Source organism: Xenopus tropicalis, chromosome 9 (assembly GCF_000004195.4).
Source record: "Xenopus tropicalis strain Nigerian chromosome 9, UCB_Xtro_10.0, whole genome shotgun sequence".
Classification (NCBI taxonomy): Eukaryota; Metazoa; Chordata; class Amphibia; order Anura; family Pipidae; genus Xenopus; species Xenopus tropicalis.
This window is the reverse complement of record NC_030685.2, coordinates 54,787,493-54,807,469: the sequence shown is the minus strand read 5'-3', so window position 1 is coordinate 54,807,469 and position 19,977 is coordinate 54,787,493. Positions and strand designations below refer to the sequence as shown.

The following is a 19,977-nucleotide window of genomic DNA, read 5'->3' as shown; positions in this document are numbered from 1 at the left end:
TTTTATACCAAGAAATGTAATTTCCACATTGGCCACAGTTTTGGGACATTCTGCAGAGAAAGTGTTCAGAGCTGCTTTTTGCATCCATATATATACCTGATCCTGAATCTCTACTGTATGGCAGTCCATGTTCATGCTCCCTGGGGCAAGGGCAAATCTCAGTTTGTTATGCCCCAGGCTGCAGCACACTTGTGCTGCTGATGTCCTCTCCACTTGCATCTCTGAGCAACTGCACTTGGCACCCTACAAACCCACTGGCAACATGCTCCCATACCTCATCATTCATTTCCAACCAGGAGTAGGTAAGAAAGGAGCTGCTCTGGACACTGGATGATCGGAGATCTGGAGATTCCTCCCATTTGTTTTTTGATCACTAACCATATAGCATTTTCTGCCCCTGAAATTTGCTTCCCTAGAACATTTCGGCATTCCTTCAAATCTGATCCTGACTAGGCAGTGCCCCTGTAAACAGAGCATGGGAAAAGGATTTAGGGCTGGATCTAGAAATTCTTATTAAAAAGGAACTATTTTAAAAAGAAATCCACTGTACGGTAGTGGATGCATAATAGTGGAAAACGTTTAGGTGGAAAGTATAAAAAGAAGCAGAACATTTTTTTAATGGTACCACATTTTACACTTTGCTGCACATAACCAAAGATACAGAGCTTAAGAAACACATGATTTTATACAACATACCAGTTAAAGCGTGTGGTATAGTTCAACACAGATTTTTTTTTAACTGTGTCCCAAAAAGGACAAGGAAACCTTTATTCACTGGCACCAATGTATTAGGCATACCCCAATGAATTGAATCCCTCCTGGGAAGCAATGCACCATCACTTCTTACCTTGCTCAGGCATTCTTTGCAAAGACTTATGCTCCTCTGTGCTCTAGATTAAAGTGGGAAAAATTAGGCTTCCTTGTTCTTCAAATTGAAACTGACACATTCCAGTTTCTAACAGGTACTTGTCCTTATGGCTTGAAGATTAAATGTTTAAAAATCTAGAATGTCACTTAGTTTAATGTTGGGCAGAAATGTGCAGAATGACAGGTATAGGATTGGGATCTTATATCTGGAATGCTTGGGACATGGGCTTCTCCAGTTACTGGGTCTTTCCATAATTTGGAGTACCATGCCTTAAGGCTAATAAAAACATATTAAAGAAAACAACATATTTTTGCCTCTAGCATGGATTTATGCATCTTACTTAACATCAAATGCAAGGTACTGTATATTATGGAGAAAAACGAAATCCATACAAAATGAAATTGATATTGCCATATTTTAGAACTTCCTAAAAAATAAGTTTCCAAATAATAGATTCCATACCCGAACTGTGAATGTTCACAAAAAGATCTTTAAATGCTTCTACTGCAGTGTATTTTGATAACATTTATTATTTTATTTCTCCTTGATTATTTTATTTCTCAATGATACAGACACAGTGCTTTACATGGTTGAGCTTACAATCAGATATCATGTCCACTAACACATATAAGCACTATCAGAACTACCAGGAACCTAACAGTATGTTTCTGCAATAAAAAAGTAAATTCCCACAGATACAGGGATAGCATACATACTCCCCACAACGAATGGCACCCAAGGCCCTAACCCTGCAAGGCTGCAATGCTCCCCACTGCATTACTGTGCTTTCCTTTCCATTTATTAAACATTAACTAATAATAAAGGAGACATTTTGCTTTTCACTTCTTTTAGCAAACCTTATATTACAGTCATGCTTTGTGCATTCCAAAAGACTTTTCGCCAGTATATACATGATAATCGTATTGGACTCTTAGCATGTAAGTGCTCTGTGCATTTCCTACCAGCATAGAAGGGGTGCTTCTCAGAGACCACTGCGCAGTTGCAATAGAAGCCTCTCTCCCTGTCTCACTCTCCCACAGGATACAGATGCTTCAGAGAGTCTCTTTGAAATCTGGGCCACCATTTCATGCATATTTCATGGCAGTCGTGCAGCTGCATTCTCTGAGTGATTAACCCTTTTTATGATGGTTATGTACTTGTATCGTACTGATACAGAGGGTCGTGTTGGTCAGACATTGGTGCTTCTTGATTACCGTTTAGATATGCAGGCCCATCCAGTCATTTGATTAAATGGAGCTGCTTTCTGTCATTTACCTGCACCACAATTTGTTGTGTGTGGTGTCCTCAAAATGTGTGTGCGTGCACAGCTAGAGGAAACATTTGTGCCAGGAGAACACTACCTGCCTGCATGCGTAATGGCAACTTTTCATCAAAAAGGGGGACATTTATCAACATTTGGATTTTTGTGGTTTTCCACAAAATTACAAATGTCTAGTCATTTATTAAAATATTGAAAATATTGAAAAAGCATGAATGAAAAAATGCAAAAACAGCAGTTTTTTTGTATTGTTGCACAAATGAATGTGTCAAAATATACGTGCAAAGAAAGATCTTGCAGTTATAAAAAGGACACCGGCCATTGACTTCCTCATGATCTCGACAGCTTTTAGATGGTGTATTTTTCCTTACAGGTAATCAGGGTTGTGTGACATAATAAGTGGCAAAAAAATGCGTTTTTTTCCACAACAAAATTGTATTTTTATGCAAAAAAGTTTTAAAACATAAAAAAAAAAAATCGAACATTAGTAAATGCCCCCTTAATTGCTTGGGGCTGTTTTCCATTCTTTGGGGCAGAACTCCTAATTCTATTTCAGGTTTTTATCTTAAGGCAACAGTGTACAATTCTGTGCTTCCTACTTTTTGGCTACAGTTTTAGGCTCTTTCCTATTTTTAGCGCAATAATGGCCACATGCACAAAGCCTGTGGGAGAACTTGATTGTCTGCACAGAGCTCTCACCTTAAACTGCCCCCCCCCCCCCCCCTTGGCAGCAGCACAAGCACAGAGACACAGAAGGAGGAAACTGGGAGGAGTTTTCCCTGCTACTGTTGAGTAAAGCCTGTCAGTCAGTGCTGTGATCACTTCCTGTGGGAGACTGAAGTGACACTCCCATCTTTCATTTTGCTCTGGCTTCTGATTAGAGAGGTTGTGTGTGCAGCTCTCATATAATGGCAGTTTTAGGAGGTAAAATGCTTTCAAAACATCTTTCTTTCTGCATCATTTCACATTTTGAGGGAGGATGAATATTATAACTGAATATGAACTTTATGTAAAATGTCTCCTTTAATATAGTACATACAGCACCAAAATGGTCAGTCTGCACCTTATTCTTGGGTTTGTATCATTTGCTACTTGCTATGGCCACACCAGCCTGTGGATAAACGCTCCGATCATCCTACCCCTGTTGTGCGCACATTTTAAACCTGCGCCTTTTTTAAAAACATTATGCTCAGGTCAGAATAAATACAAAATGTGGTGTTTTCACGCAAAATCCTTTGTGCACAAACACACAACTTAGAGCAGTGATCCCCAACCAGCGGCTCGTGAGTAACATATTGCCCCTTGGATGTTGCTCCCAGGTGCTTATTTTTTAATTTCTGGTAAGCAGGCAAGCTTTGATTGCATAAACTAGGTGTAATTGCCAGACAGAGCCTTCTGTAGGCTGCCAGTCAACATAGGGGCTATCAAATAGGCAATTATAGCTCTCATTGGCATCTCCAGGAACATTTTTCATGCTTGAGTTGCTCTCCAAAACTTTTTATGGGTTTAAAAGTTTGGGGATCCCTGGCTTAGAGGGAACATTGGATTAGGGTTATACTGTTCCTTTATGTTGTTTAGGTGTGAACTGACTCCTTATTAGGCTACGAGTGTTGCTATTTTCTAGCATATTATTTGTGCCTTACCAAGATCTGTGGAAATGTTCTCAATATTCCATATTTGTCCCCCCAAATTAGAAAATTAAGAGCCTCATTATTTACTTAGGCACATATTTGCCAGAATGTGCAAGTACAATTAACTATAAGCTCAGAAATCTAGTTTCTAAACTAGAAATTGTTGCTCAGTGAGGTTTGCCCTTCTTCCCAGAGTGCAGGCAATGCCCTACTGTTCAGTATTATTAAGGTAAATGTGCACTTTTACTAATGGGTTAGTTAAGCATCCATGTTAGAATTTAGGTTTGTACAACTATCTGCCCAATTTCTCTCAAAATCAGTTACTTACTAAAACACATGGACCTACACACTGTCCCCAATTTTAGCCAGATCTGTTTATATATAATAATAGTTCATTAAGAATATCCATTTGTTTTGTTTTATAATGGGCTACACTTTTAGGGATTTTATACATGAAAAATATGTTTTTCCTCTGTGCATAGCATTCTTTGTATGATGTGTGTCAGGGTACCTGTATTTAATGCTAACAGAAGATTCGGCGTCCTTGGGCATAAAGTAAGGGTTCCACGCATATATTGTCTTTGCAGCTGCGTTTGTGATACAGTGAGATATAGACAATAGATAAAGAATATTCAAAGATATAAAGGTTTGAAAGAGGTTAGTGGAGAGATATACATCTTCTGATTGACTACAATTATACCTTATTATTATAGATTTTCTGTTCTCTCTGTCTGCTTCTTATGCATATACTTGTAATATTGTTTTTTATATAATAATTTCATTTCTATTACCTCTTGGAATTATTTTGGCATTCAGAAATAAGTTATTATCTTATCCTAAAAATGTAATGAATCATGTGCATTTTTATTTTATTGTCTTTTCAGGACCCTGTATATGGGAAAGGTAAACTAGTTGAAATCCAAGGTCTGGTTTTGGGAATGCTAGACACATTCAACTATGAACAGGTAATTCTGCACCACTGGATACTGTATTGAGTTCTTGCAATTATTAATGCCCCTGTTGGTCCAGTCTTGGTTTACTGCACTTGCAATCTTTTTTTAATAAGAAACAAATGATATATATATATATATGGAAGGAAATACGTTTGAATGATTTTCCATTTGTTGATCTTTGGGTGTTCTAAAAAGTTAAAGGTTAATGGATTCTTAGCTGGTCTCTTTGAGTTTCATTTTTTTCCATGCTTCCACCCAGACCCTGCTGGAAACTACTACTAATCTGCTGAACCAAGACCTGCACTGGTCTCTTTGCAACTTGAAGGCTTCAGTCACCCGGGCTCTTGTTCCCAAACAGGACTACTGCTGTGTGTGTCTGCAGCAATACAAGAGGAGACAGGAAGCCACTGATGAAATCATTGTATTCAGGTAACCATTCAATAGCAGGTACTCCTAATAAATAATATAAATAAATATTATAAATAACAAAGTAAGACTTTGGGAACACATGGCTCTGCTTGCAAACCTGACTAATTTCTGAATGAGGCCCAATCAGATATCAACAGGCAGGGGATTAAATTGAGCTCATAAAGGGCGCTTTTGGCTGCTAGTATGGTCATGAGTGACCAAGTAAGCAGCTAATTTCTGCCTGTTTACGGCTTTGGCCCATGGGGAGATTAGTCGCCCGAGACAAACCTCCCTGTTCGCGGGCGACTAATCTCCCCAAGTTGCCATCACCTGCCATCCCACCGGCAAAAATGTAAGGGGAGTTTTTGTCGCGGGCGACTAATCTCCCCGTGTGCCAGAGCCCTTATAGACACCAAGAGCACACTGATGATATAAATAACGTGTTGCTGGACCAGATTGTGGATAGATATTAGCGCTGATATCTGTTTACCAAACTAGTCCCAAGACACTTTGATGCAAAAACTAAGCCGCTACATTCTTTCATTGTTTAACAAGACAGAGGCTAGGATGATAAGGAACCCCCTCAGCAGTTGCCTCCGACTAATATCATGCTTCACCTATAGCGTGAAGGAGGGTGGGGTGTATACCTGTAATAAAGATCAGTGTAGCATTTGAACTTGTAACACTTGAGAAAGAGTTATAGCTCGAAACATGTTGTGTTAAAGGAACAGTAACACCAAAAAATGAAAGTTTTTTAAAGTAATTAAAATATAATGTATTGTTGCCCTGCACTGGTAAAAGTTGTGTGTTTGCTACAGTAACACTACTATAGTTTATATAAATAAGCTGCTGTGTAGCCATGGGGGCAGCCATTAAAGTTGGAAAAAAGGAGAAAAGGCACAGGTTACATAGCAGATAACAGATGACCTCTCTAGAATACAATAGTGTTTATCTGTTATCTGCTATGTGCCTTTTCTCCTTTGAATGGCTGCCCCCATGGCTACACAGCAGCTTTGTTTATATAAATTTCTGAGGCAAACACACCAGTTGTACCAGTGCAGGGCAGCAGTATATTTTGTTACTTTTATACACTTTCATTTTTTGGTGTTACTGTTCCTTTAAACAAAGAATGTAGCAGCTTAGTTTCTGCATCAAACTGTTTCTCCACACTTTAGCGATTGATCACAATAATGGTAGATATCATGTCCAACTATTCCAAGTGAAATGAGATATATAATCTGAAATATATTTGGGTAGTGTGCATAGTACATTACTTACCCTTTTGCACATAAGGGGGCTCTAATATAGAAATCACTAAACTCCAGCAGTTTGTCCTTTGCCAGGAAAGAGGTATTCCATCACACACTGACTCAAGCTGGCAGCACAGCTTCCTTTATTTTCCGTATGATCGTCAGTGCTTTTTCTTCCCCAAACACATATGCACACTCTGTTTGGCTAAGTACAGAAAAATAGCCTTACCAACTACCACTTTTATATCTGTATTAGGATAGGCTAACCTGGAACTGGTGGGCCCTGACTGGTCTGCAAATACACCATGCAATAGTTTGGTCTAATTGTACAAATATGAGACCATTTGCGCTGCACAACGAACAGAGGCTTTGAAGTAGGAGATCCCTGCTTCTATCGGGTTTAATTACATTTGACTTAGGCTTAATCCAAATGGTACTAACCCCTAAGATGTTTTTCATTGGAATGTGGTAGTTTATACATTGTAGCCTTCCTGTAATAAATCTGGTACAGGAGGCACCCTGACATCTTGTTACACAGACACTGCAGTTTGCAAGACTTATTATTGCTGTTAGGAAATTGTCCTTGCAAGTGAATAATTTAACTGTGTGTCTGGGAGCAAAACTATTTAGCATGTAGTGGCCTTGTGCTTTCTGTCTGTTTAGTATCAGGTATAATGCTAAAGAAAACAGGTCAGTCTTTTTATTTAATTCCCATTATGACTTGCCTGCAGCTGTGGCCACCTTTACCATTCCCTTTGCCTCCTGGGCAAGGACTGCAAGGTTGAAGTTGGAGGACAGAGTCAGTGGATCTGCCATCGGTGTAACTCAACTAACAAAGGCCGTGCGGGGAGGCAGACAGTGACAGATGTGAAGAAAGGCCGAACTACCTCATTAGCGCAGGTAGGTGCCAAGCTAGGCATCTTTTTCTTTAATACATTTCAAACGTGGGCAAGTCTATTAAAATTCATGGGGAGAAAGCTGTGCTAGCCTAGTAAACTTACATGGAAACTAGTGAGATTAAAAAAATGTTTGTTTCAATGCAAGTTTACTAGACTCACGCTGATTTTCATTCAGTTTCTGACTCACTGCTTTCCCTTCTGCCTCTGGCTTTCCCCCTCTGGTGATTCTGGATTGCTCCAACCCATTTTCTACATGTTAAATTGATAGATTGTTATGCTCCCAGGAAAGAAATTCCTAAAACTGAAACATTAGGCTAAGTACATTAAAAGGCCTCCTTGTGCTGCTCAGTGTGAGGCTGACTAAACCAAGTGCAGAAGCATAGAGGATTAAGGAGAACAAATGCTATGATTATAATCGCTTACCTGATATCCCAGGCCAGTGCTCACGTCTGCCAAAAACTGTATTTGCTCAGGGTATTTCAGCAGCAGTCCATTGTTCCCATCTCCTTCAGTCTAGATTCCAGCCTGGCGTGTGAGCAGACAGTTAAAGACAAGCTTAGACTCAAAATGCTGGCTTTTTTACCCTGCGGGACATGCATCTGCCCAGAGAAAAAGAATACAAAAATGGTATAAGATTGAGGCAAATGAGCTTCTACTGAAATAGCCCTGCTAAGAGCACCAGCCTAGGGTAGCAGATGAGCTATTATAAACACCAGGGGTTGGCTAACATTTTGGCATCTCCTACGGATTATACCTTAAGTTCTTGTTTGTGGACTGAGACAGTAAGGGTCATTTGCAATTGCAAGTACAGTAGTGGTTACATATATTTCCCCACAGTTATTGCCTGAAAAAATCCCATTCATCAAAGGTACTTGCATTTAAAGGCTCTCCTTGCACTTTTGTACCATTGCACTTGGTGCCACGCAGTCCGTCCCATGTGCAGTACACGTGTCAAAAGAATTGTGGACAGATGTAATTTTGAAAGGGAGTGCCAGAAGTGATGGGATCCAGACATAGACTTTTTTGTGTAATTTAGTCAGATTTGCAAGAAAGTGTTCAAATTTTGACACATCAACCACTGGATGTGCAGAACAGATACCCTGGGGTCACCTCAGTGCTGACAAAAAGACAAGGCTAAAATATAAATGTGAAAATGTCACACCTCCTTGTTAATTCCATATGGACACCAACACCATCCTCTTATCAAACAGAAGTGATTAAATATTTCAGTGTACTTTACATATACAAAAGTTCAGATGAAGATTTAATATCAAATAATAAATATAATAATATATTCACAGTCCAGTGCCCAGCCAGCATTGGCAGGCTGGGAGATGCCCAGAAACCAAATTGTTAATCCTTTCTGCCTGCTCTCCCCGCTGGTATCAGCAGTGGCTGTGACAGCTTCACCTAGTAGAGATGCCCAGGATTCTCATGCATGTTATGTCCTAATTAAGCTGCACAAAGGAATTCTTATGTTCTATCACCTCCCTCTTCCAACTGTGTGTTTGTACCGCTTCTTCTGCCTCTTTGCAAACAGGCCTAGCACATAAAATGGGTTTGCAGACACTTTGCTCGCCTTCATTGGCAAGCCTTGGAATATTTTGGTTTTATTCAATGAAGCAATCTGTACATTTTCCACTGAACTGCAGATTTGTTTTCACCAGCACCAAAAGGATTAAGGCATTATCCAGTCACATCTGTACAGTATGTGAGAATAAATATTCCTGAGGGATGAAGACTAGTGGGCCTGCAGAAAATATAACTCAGAGGTATCTGTGACATGCGGCCGTTTCACAGATGCTTCCCTCTGAGGTTCAAGCCACACTGGCTGACTTGCTAGAAGTCATGTTGTGGTTGTCACTATGCAGTACAACTCATGAGCAACTGAATGCTACTTTCCAATATTAATCAATTCTATGGCAGGGAGGTCTCCAAACTAAGTGACACATGCCAGATTACCTCTCACTGTAACTCACAGCAAAGTTCCCTGCCAATGCAAGTGGGTGCTGGGGAGTCATATCAGGGGACTAAAGTCTGAATTCCTCCTTAAAGTGCGTATAAATAATGCTTTGCCAGACTCCTTTGCTGGTGAACCCAGTCTACTGTACCCCTGTACCACTCATTGGTAAAGGAGAATTTCAGACATCTCTGCTATTCTATCCCTCTAGGTAAGCATGTTTACCCTCACTAAATAGTGCCCAAGCAAAGCTCCTCACCTGACCAGGGACTCATCATAACAACAGTAATCAATTAACCATTTCCTAAGGCCTTCGGGTTCCCATTTGCCTGGTTGGCAGGGAAAATTCTAGAAAGGCTGGGGCACTGTTTGTATTTGTCTTCAAGTTTATTGGTTTAACCTCAGTTTACTTCAAGGTAAACCTATCGAAGAACAACTTTGCTTTGTATGAAACTGTGTTGAGCAGCTTTATATCGGCATAGCGATATGTTCCTCTGAAACTTGAATGTGTCACTATGCCTTTAATCATTGTTTATTGTGACTCATTAGAATTACAAAATTTTAGATTAAGAACCATTTGTAATTTATTGCAGTGTTGCTGAGTTCAGTGTCCATGGAAGATTAATACGGAGCCCCTGGCAGTGCACGGAGATGTAGCCCCTGTGCGCAGGGGATGTTCCGCTTGAGTTAGAGTCAGTAGGCCCTTAATCTTCCAATTAGGCAGAGCTTGTTGTGCACGGCTCTGTGTTGGGAGCCGGCTTGTTGGAGGAGCTCCTGCTGCTTGCTGGCAGAAATGGCACCACAGAAGGGAAAGTGCATTGCTGTAGTGCTGCCAAGAACTGATATCCGCTGAATCTGTTCCTAAAATGAGTTCACAAAATTAACCCATTTTTGTCCTTGAATACAGCCGTTTCATTTCTTTGCAGTTATGGCCTAATACATTGGTGGCAGGCAATGCAGCTCAGCCACTGTTGGGAACTGCATCTCCCTAGCCCATTGTTGACAGATAATATTGAGATTTGTTACTGCATTTATTTTAATGGCACAGTATTCCATATAGTGGATCTAAGTGCAAATTCCTGGTAATGGTACCTTAAATAAGTGAAATGTAATCTGCAGAATGCTTGACTAAAAAAAGAATAATGAAACATTGAGCAGGGCTAAATTTCCATTTCTCTAGTACGGCCCTACCTGTCAGTGCAGACGCCATGGGGTTAAGTACTCCCTTCCGGAGGCAGGACAGAAGAAGAAACAAACTTCTCGGCTCCTCCCTCTCCCTATAAGCCAGTGCTCCTCCTTTTGGCTCCAGTTTTTTTCTTCTTCTGTCCTGCTAGGAGGTTAGGACAGACTGCATTTGCTTTATTTTTTATTTATTTATTTTTTTTTATTTGTCTTTCTACTGTTGGATATCTTCGGATTGCACTGGTCTATGCACACCACAGGCCTGCAGACCAAAATCCCCCACACACGTTATTTCTGTGGGGCAGCCCTGGGCTACACGCCACACCACAGGTCTGGCCAGCCTTCAGGCGCGACACTGGGGCCGCTACCATCTCCCAGAGATCGGTACCCCCTACCTCTCTCTCCCCCATTGCGAGCAATCAGACCACACGGAGGAAGGCGCCATCCAGGACGCGCGGCTCGTACAGAGGCGCGCACCACTAAGGATGCGCGCCATCTCTGTAGCGAGGCGCGCGCACACGAACGTAGACGCGCGTGCCGCGTCATCATAGTGCGCCTCCGCTTCGCGCCCATTACTAGAGGCGCATGCGCAATCAGGCGCTCACACTGACACACAGCGGCTGTGCAGGGAACGGAGCTGCAGTGCTGATACAGCGATTCGGCTCCTGCCTGCTTATATGCTCATCGTATGAGGTATTAATTGTAGTTCACTACAGAACACCTTATTTTCTCCCCTACCACATGACATAAACCTATCTTACCATAGGTATTACTGAGATATCTCCCATCTATTTCTTTTTACTAGATGGAGTCTAACAATTCACTGGAAGAACTTAGGAAGGATATGGCCACTACTACACCTACCACAAAGGCTAGGAAAGCTACTGACAAGAGGGCCACCACCCAATTTAAAAAATGCAGAATCTGTAAACACACTCTGCGCAAGGGGGAACAAGGAGAGTGCATGGACTGTGCGGAGCCAACAATAACCGCACCAGTACTATCCCCCCAACCAGATACGGCACTGACCGCAATAACTCATGCTCAGGACAGTGCCAATCAAACTCAATCCACTCATATACCCATCACACCAGAACCGGACAGGGAACCTATCCCGTCCACATCTGCAAAACCACCACAACTAGAGGACTTATTTGATTGGATAAAATCGACTATACAGTCCACTATCAGTCAGTCCTCTACGCACACTAGGAAACGCAAAGCACAGACATTGCTTGACACTAATTCCTCTGACACGGAGCTCAGTGAACAAGATAGCGAACCAGAGGCGGGTGAGATATCAGATAGTGATGCCGATACGGATGACTCAGGTAGAGATCAGCACTACCATTCTATCACTGGGCCCGATACGGCTAAACGACTTCTACGAGACATGCTAGCCACACTAGAAATTAAAGATGAGAGAACAACGGCATCCAAAGCCGACAGGGTACTGGGGGTACAGCCCAAAAGGGCTAGAACCTTCCCCGTTTTCAACTCAATTTCCCAATTAATTGAAAGCGAATGGGCAAAACCAGATCACCGCCTTACTCTGACACAACGTTTTCTCACCACTTATCCCATACCGGAAGAACAACAAAAGCTCTGGGATAAAGCCCCCAGAGTTGATTCCGCAGTGGCCCGCCTTTCCAAAAATACGGCTTTACCCACCGAGGAGGCCGCCTTCAAAGAACCTATGGATAAGAAAATGGAGGTCACCCTCAGAAAAGGTTTCACTCACGCCACAGCAATTCTCAGGCCAGCAGTAGCGTCAGCAGGTTTAGCGAGAACAGCAAAGTTCTGGTGCCAAGAACTAATCAAACACCCACCGTCCTCACCACAAGCACTACAGGAGGCCCTAGACCAGATTAGTGCTTCTCTAGCGTTCCTATCAGATGCAGCTATGGATATGGTACGGTTAGCAGCCAAAACCAGCATGGACACAGTGATTGCCAGACGAGCCTTATGGCTTCGCCACTGGTCCGGGGACACAGCCTCAACATCCAAGCTCCTCAACCTCAAGTTTACGGGAGACACTCTTTTCGGACCTGACCTTAAACAGATAATTTCAGACGTCTCCGGGGGCAAAAGCTCTTTTCTACCGTCGGGCAAAAAGGCCAGGCCCGATTCCACCAATAGACCCTACAACAGACAGTGGAATGCTCAGGGACGCTCCTTTCGCTCCTTTCGCAACTCCTCATACCGCACATCACAGAGTGGAGGAGACACCAGGAAGAACAGACCATCCTGGTCACAACAACACAAACAGAACAGGAAACCGGGACCCTCAAAGCCTGCTTCTGCATGACTGCACACCAAACTCAGACAAGGTAGGGGGCCGGCTTCAAAAATTTGTATCAACCTGGCAAACACACATACAGGACAATTGGGTACTGTCGATCATCGAGGTCGGATACAGAATTCCATTCGACAATCTGCCCCCTCGTACGTTTACCCGTTCAGCCACTCCAAAAAACCCAGTCAAACAACTCGCCCTCACAAACATCATAGAGGAACTCCTGACCAACAATGTCATCTCGCCAGTTCCCTGGCGGGAGCGCTACACAGGGTTCTACTCCAACTTATTCCTCGTGGAAAAGAAGGACAGCACTTTTCGCCCAGTCCTCAACCTCAAACCGTTGAACCCCTTCGTGTCCACGCAGAAGTTCCGCATGGAATCCCTCAGATCAGTGAGCATGTCCATGACACCACATTGCTACATGACAACAGTGGACCTACGGGACGCATACCTGCACGTCCCCATCAGGGAGAGCTCGCAGAAGTACCTGAGATTCACGGTCCAGGACAAACACTATCAATTCAGAGCCCTACCTTTCGGGCTCTGCACAGCACCCAGAGTCTTCACAAAAGTACTCAGCCCAATTGTAGCACACATCAGACGTATGGGAATAGCACTCACCCCATACTTGGACGACATCCTAATTCGCTCCCACTCCTACCGACAGGCCGCAACGGACACACAGACCTGCATAATGAACTACAAAAAGAGTCACCTGTCGCCGACTCAGCGCATCCAATTCCTAGGAATGTGGTTCGACTCCACAGCCCAGACCATATCATTACCAACCGAGAAGGTTCACAGAATAACAGTGGCAGCTCAGGACATGGCCGACCTGAACTCGACAACGGCGGAGAGCTGCCTCAAACTCCTGGGCTACATGGCAGCCGCACTGGAAGCATTACCATTTGGCCGCTTCCACATGAGATGCTTCCAAAACCATTTCCTACGGCACTGGAACAAGGATCACTCGAACCTGTCACAATTCATCCCGGTAACCAAACCGGTACGTCAATCACTAAAGTGGTGGACCTGCCCACACAACCTAATCAAGGGCAGGAAATGGACCCTACCACCGTGGACAGTCATCACTACGGACGCAAGCCTCACGGGTTGGGGCGCGGTTTTTCCCCCGCACACGTGTCAAGGGACATGGACGGCCGAGGAGGCAAAACTGCCAATCAACGTCCTGGAGATCAGGGCCATACGAAACGCCATCTTTCATTGGTCCCCACATCTCAAAGACCATCCTCTTCGCGTACAGTCGGACAACGCCACTGCTGTTGCCTACATCAACAAGCAGGGAGGCACCCGCAGCAGCCAAGCCATGCAGGAGGTGTCCAGGATACTCGACTGGGCGGAATCACACGTACCGGCACTGTCAGCGGTTTACATACCCGGCGTCCAGAACTGGGAGGCGGATTACCTCAGTCGCCAACGGATAGATCAGGGAGAGTGGGCACTTCACCCAGACATCTTCGACCTGATTGTGGACAAGTGGGGATGCCCGGACATAGACATGCTAGCATCCAGGCGCAACTTCAAAGTTCCTACGTACTGCGCCAGGTCACAGGACCCGGGGGCATCATACGTGGATGCCTTAGTCATACCATGGACCTTCAGCAAAGTCTATGCCTTTCCTCCACTGGCCCTCTTACCTCGGATAATACGCAAGATCCAACAGGAACATACGTTGACAATTCTAATTGCCCCAGACTGGCCCAGGCGGACCTGGTATGCGGATCTTGTGACAATGTCGATTGCTCCACCGTTACGGTTACCGCTCAGGCCGGATTTACTGACACAGGGTCCAATCAAACACGAGAACCCGGCAATGTTGCATTTAACGGCCTGGCTGTTGAAACCGATTTGTGGCGTGCAAAGGGTTTCTCCACATCGGCCATAGACATTCTGCTGAAAGCTAGAAAACCTACCACTACGAAGGTGTATTACAGAACTTGGAGAGCGTTTATGAACCACTGTGCCTCAACACACATGCCATGGAAGCGAGCCTCCACCCAGACGGTCATAGAGTTCCTAGCCAAGGGATTCCACCTCGGTCTATCTCTAGCTACTCTTAAATCTCAAATCTCTGCTCTTTCCCTCTTACTCCAACACCAGTGGACAAGGGAATCAGACATAGTTCAGTTCCTGCAGGGCGTAGGTAGAACCAGACCGCCATATAGGGACCCCACACCGCCCTGGGACCTCAATGTAGTTCTAACTGCCTTACAAGGGCCCCCTTTTGAACCGCTAGATGCTTGTGACCTAAAGTTCCTTACCTGGAAAATGGCATTCCTGATAGCAGTCACGTCAGCAAGGAGGGTGTCAGACATAGCGGCCCTATCTCACAAGGAGCCCTGGCTGGTCATACACCAAGATAGAGCAGTTTTCAGAACAGTTCCATCCTTCACACCAAAGGTGGTATCCCCGTTCCATATCAACGAGGAAATTAACCTTCCTTCACTATGCCCGCGACCCACTAATGTTAAGGAAAAGGCCCTTCACAAACTAGATGTGGTTAGAGCAATTAAGTTCTATTTGGATAGATCCAAACCCTACAGGAAGACGGACGCCTTCCTGGTCACGTACGGGGCGAACAAGGGATCCCCAGCGTCTAAACGTACTATAGCCAGATGGCTGGTCAGCACAATAAATTACGCATACGACCTCAAAAGACAGCCTAAACCGTTTAGGATTAAAGCGCACTCGACTAGAGCAGTCAGCACTTCATGGGCGCTATACAATTCCGCTACTGCAGAGCAAATCTGTAAGGCAGCTACGTGGGCATCACTTTCCACATTTGCAAGATTTTATAGACTACAAGTCTTTCATTCTGCCCCAGCAGCTTTTGGTAGGAAGGTCCTACAAGCTGCAGTACATCACTAGAATAACCAGTAAATTCACCCACCCTAGTTACGGGACAGCTTTGGGACGTCCCCATGGCGTCTGCACTGACAGGTAGGGCCGTACTAGAGAAAGGAGGATTTTTAACTTACCGGAAAATCCTTTTCTAGACGGCCCGTACTGTCAGTGCAGTAAGCCCCACCCTTAGGTTACTGTTAGTTGAGTTCAGTTATACTAGTTAAACAAGTTCTCAGTTACTACTTCTGGCTCCTCACTAGCTGTTACTATACCTCTTCCTATCTACTCCTCCTAACTGATCTGCTATAACAAAAAACTGGAGCCAAAAGGAGGAGCACTGGCTTATAGGGAGAGGGAGGAGCCGAGAAGTTTGTTTCTTCTTCTGTCCTGCCTCCGGAAGGGAGTACTTAACCCCATGGCGTCTGCACTGACAGTACGGGCCGTCTAGAAAAGGATTTTCCGGTAAGTTAAAAATCCTCCTTTCTTGCTCCCATCCCCACCCAAAGCCCCTGGTAGCAAAGCCCACAGTGCAAACTGGACGCTTGCATTGCAAGCCATGGAACGATATGGGGGAATGGGCTGGCCTTTTAAATTCCCCATGTGTCTCTTTAGTTTGCGAGTGTTTATGGTCTGCCACCTAGAACAATTTGCCCCCTACGCCCAGACCATTTTTGCCGTTCAACAAATATGGGCCTGACTAAGAACTAAAAGGAAAGACCAGCAGAGCAAATGCAAGCAGGTATTCGCCCCATGTGTGTTTTGCGTCATGTAACATTTTGGGGCACGCCCCTTTCTCAAGAACAACATGAGCTCTACTAATAAATACACTATCACATCTGAGAATTTTGCATTTTATCTACATTTTTGTATAATGCTAATAAGTTAATTTTTTTGTTCTTTTGAAACAGGTGAGAGGGACTTCATCTCGATCATCAAGAGAGGAGGCTGCCAAGAAGGTAAGAACGATGGTTCAGTTTCACTTTGTATAGTCCATATATGTGTGGTATCATTATAGGCAGTGTTGGGTGTCTCCTGTTAGATCTGTTCTACCCAAGTGCAAACTGGCTGCCAAGTAACCAAAAAGTATCTAATTGCACCGGGTGTTATTGAGCCTCAATATATCTGTAAGGGAAACCCTTTGGTACTGTGTGGTTAGGGTTCCTGTTTTAACTTACTTTGCCTGAGATCAGAGTGATCTATCTTTCATCCTGCCACAGGGTCAGTCCCATTATATGAGCAGTGCACTTCACCCATAATAAACAAGCAAAGCCACATGCAATGTATTCAGGAGCAATATCAGGCATTTGCAGTTGCAAGGTGTTCCCTTACTTTCAGCTCCTTCTCAGTATGATATTGTCTGAGCTGATTAAAATGTTATATGTTATAATGTTTCTGACTCCAGCATACGTGGCCATTTTACAGATTTCACACAGTGCTGCCTAGGGTTCATATTTGGTAGGTTTAGCAAATTTTTTTGCTTGAAGTCACCTCCATTTCCATGGCTGCGGAGCATTATGTTCCTCTATCCCAAGCTGCACACTACTCTAGTGCAATAAATGACAACCAAAGCTTAAGATGTAGTTGTTGCTGCGCCACATTTCAGGTCCAGGCAATATCTGTTCTATTGGATAACACTAATGTTTGGCCATGGCAAGTGAGAAACTGACTTTTTGATTTCCATCCTGTGTGCAGTAAACGATTCCTTCTAGCCACCGCTGTTAAAGGTCATAGAGAAGCATCTCCAGAGCTTCCCTAAAAAAATAAGCAACATAATTAGAGAGTTGCTGAAACCGCCTTTCCCTGACATTGCGTCCTGCTCTTTCTCATCAATAGCGCCCTCGCTGCATAAAGGCTTCCAGGCAAAGGACAATATATTCTGAGTCACAGTCAGCTCAGTGTTCATTCACAGCTCTACTCACAATATGCATTTTATCATCATTTTATTTGTACACACTGCAAAAACTCTGTTTGCATAGGAACAGGTTTTAGTGGGATTGTGTGTATACTTAAAGGCATTACACATTTGGGTAGTGGGAGTCTAGAAAGAAAGGTGACTAGCAGAAAGACAGAGCGTGCATGTGAACCATAAAGGGGCTTATTTTGCAGAGGCAACAAATAGAATGCCCCCCTGATGCCTCTATATACAAAGTTATTTAGTAGGCTTTTGCCTGGGTGCCAAATACATCTATCCATCTCGCCAGGTGAGCTCATTGAATCTAAGTGCAAGTGAGTATGGCAAAATGCTAGCTGTTCCCCATTCAAGTAAGTGGCAGAGATTGGCTGCCAGTGATTAATCTCTTCATCCAAGTGAGGTTCATTTAGAACAAAAACCATCTAATTCCCACTCTGTACATATTGCCCCATCTGAGTGGGACTTCATGCCAAATCGGATATATGAGCAAGGGCTATAAAGTCATCTGTCCACTACTTAAACAGGAGAGAAATCAGATAGGGGGAGAGGTGGGGGGGGGAAATAAAACTGATGGTTTCTATGACAACAGGCAAAATGATTCGTGTTGTTGAAGCTGAGAAGGCGGCTCAGGTTGATAGTGAGAAATAGTTCAGAAGAAGTAATTACACGGTGTATTTTCACAGCATGGGAATGTGAGGGCGCAGGCTATAGAGATTACCAGCAGACTGTGGATTAAAGGAGAAAGGGAAGATAGACCACAGCTGCAATAAAATGAAATTACACGGCCAGTTAGAACCTTCTCTAAATTGCTTAGAATTTGTCTTCAACTTTCAGTGTCCCTGATGTTTTTAACTCAAATGACCTTCACTTCATATACAGTATATGATTGTGCCCTACTCGCTTGTGCCAATGACCCCAGGCGGTTCTGCAGTCTATATGTGCTAAAATCACTTTTTTTCTGCATCTTCTGTCTGTCAGTCGAGCACTGATCCCATTCTAGATCCACAGCAGCTGCAGGCGTTCCAGCATCTCTGCCGTCTCTACAAAGGAACCTCACGGGTAAAGTAAAATTGCTTCTCTCTACTTCAAAGACTTAATGTCTCTAGTTTTATCATAGAAGTCAGCAAAATCAGAATTGTAGTCAAAAAATAGAAATCATTAGCCATTTCTCATACGAGGCCCATAAGAAAGACTAAAGCTGCTAGTCCCCAGCAGGATGGCGTATATGAAGAGTGCCTATCTGGTACCCAGCAGGTGAATGCTGTATCTTAATAGTTTAATCCCAGTCGAGGAGAGCTGCAGAAGGCATGCTGTTTCGTTTGTGATCAAAGATTATTTGAAGTCAAGGAAGCCGGCATTAAAGGAAAAGTAAAGAGAAGAATATAGCTGGAAATACTGTATTTTATATGCTGAACTCACTGTACCAGCTGATCTTTAGAAATAGTCCTGGAGCCAGAAATAGGGAAATTAATTTACAGCCATTTGTGATCCCTGGCTATTGTCACCATTCCATGTCACTGTTAGTCCAACATTACTGCAAATGGACTGCACACATGGATGGCATATATTTCTAAATGGTCCGGGGTGGGGGGACTTTTACTTACGGAGCAACTTTGAAAAAGTCCTTTATTCCCAGAGGAAAGGGGTTTTCAATTACAACGGCTGACTTTTCTCATTATCTGCTGTTTTCCAGTTGGCTCTCCTTACTGAGCTATGCCGCTCTCAAAGCCCAGAAAAATCATCTTCATATTATGCTTCCTATGGTGGAATTGCTACAAGTAGTGTTTTCCAGAATGAGAACTTCCAACTGCACCTTGCCCCACCCCCTTACCTTGGCGACTGAATAACCGCAGTGTTTAAAGGCTAAACACCACAAGAGTATCTGGTGAGCTCCTAAAGGACTGTGCCTCCACATTAGGCTTGGGATCATCCCCAGAACAGACAGATGTCAGTCGTCTTTTTCACGGGCTTCGGGCACATGTGATTGTGAATGTGCAAGGACTGCGTGCCAGTTTTGTATGCTTGGGATCAGAGACATAGGGAATCCCTGTATAGTGTGAAAAACAATGGAACACTTTTTAAAGTACTGTAATTACATTGCTGTTATATGAATGTGCTGTTAAATTAAACCATTCTGTAATTAGTTAGATATTATGTTCATTTTTCATCTAGAGCACCACTTATTTACTATTGTTTCCACTAATAACTCAAGCAGCCAGTTGGCTTTAATAAGACAGGAGTGTGGATTAATTCAATGAACAGAGCACTGCAGTCTTCATCAGCATCTCCCCAGCGATCTCTTTGCTGATCTCACCAATGCCCAGTTTCAAAACAGCTTTTCATAAAAGCCCATTGTGATGTCTTCTCTTGGATCTTGGTCTGTTAATCATATCCTGTCGCAGTCTTATACAAGGGCCTACGTACCACGGGCCTGGGACACTGAGAGCAATACAACTCTGCCTCACTAATAA

The 19,977-nt window shown here is 43.5% G+C and overlaps 1 protein-coding gene across 3 annotated transcripts in view; it reads left to right on the top strand.

Annotated features, from left to right (window-relative positions):
* Positions 1-19,655, top strand: part of vps8 (VPS8, CORVET complex subunit) — a 104,314-nt gene extending 84,659 nt beyond the window's left edge. For all 3 annotated transcript variants that reach the window (XM_012970873.2, XM_012970874.3, XM_002936535.4), the window contains 6 exons: positions 4,663-4,743; positions 4,991-5,160; positions 7,121-7,289; positions 16,503-16,550; positions 18,485-18,565; positions 19,200-19,655. In XM_012970873.2, coding sequence (XP_012826327.1) covers positions 4,663-4,743; positions 4,991-5,160; positions 7,121-7,289; positions 16,503-16,550; positions 18,485-18,565; positions 19,200-19,349 — 699 coding nt within the window. In that variant the 3' untranslated portion in view covers positions 19,350-19,655. The remainder of the gene's footprint in view (positions 1-4,662; positions 4,744-4,990; positions 5,161-7,120; positions 7,290-16,502; positions 16,551-18,484; positions 18,566-19,199) is intronic.
* The last annotated feature ends 322 nt before the right edge of the window (positions 19,656-19,977 follow it).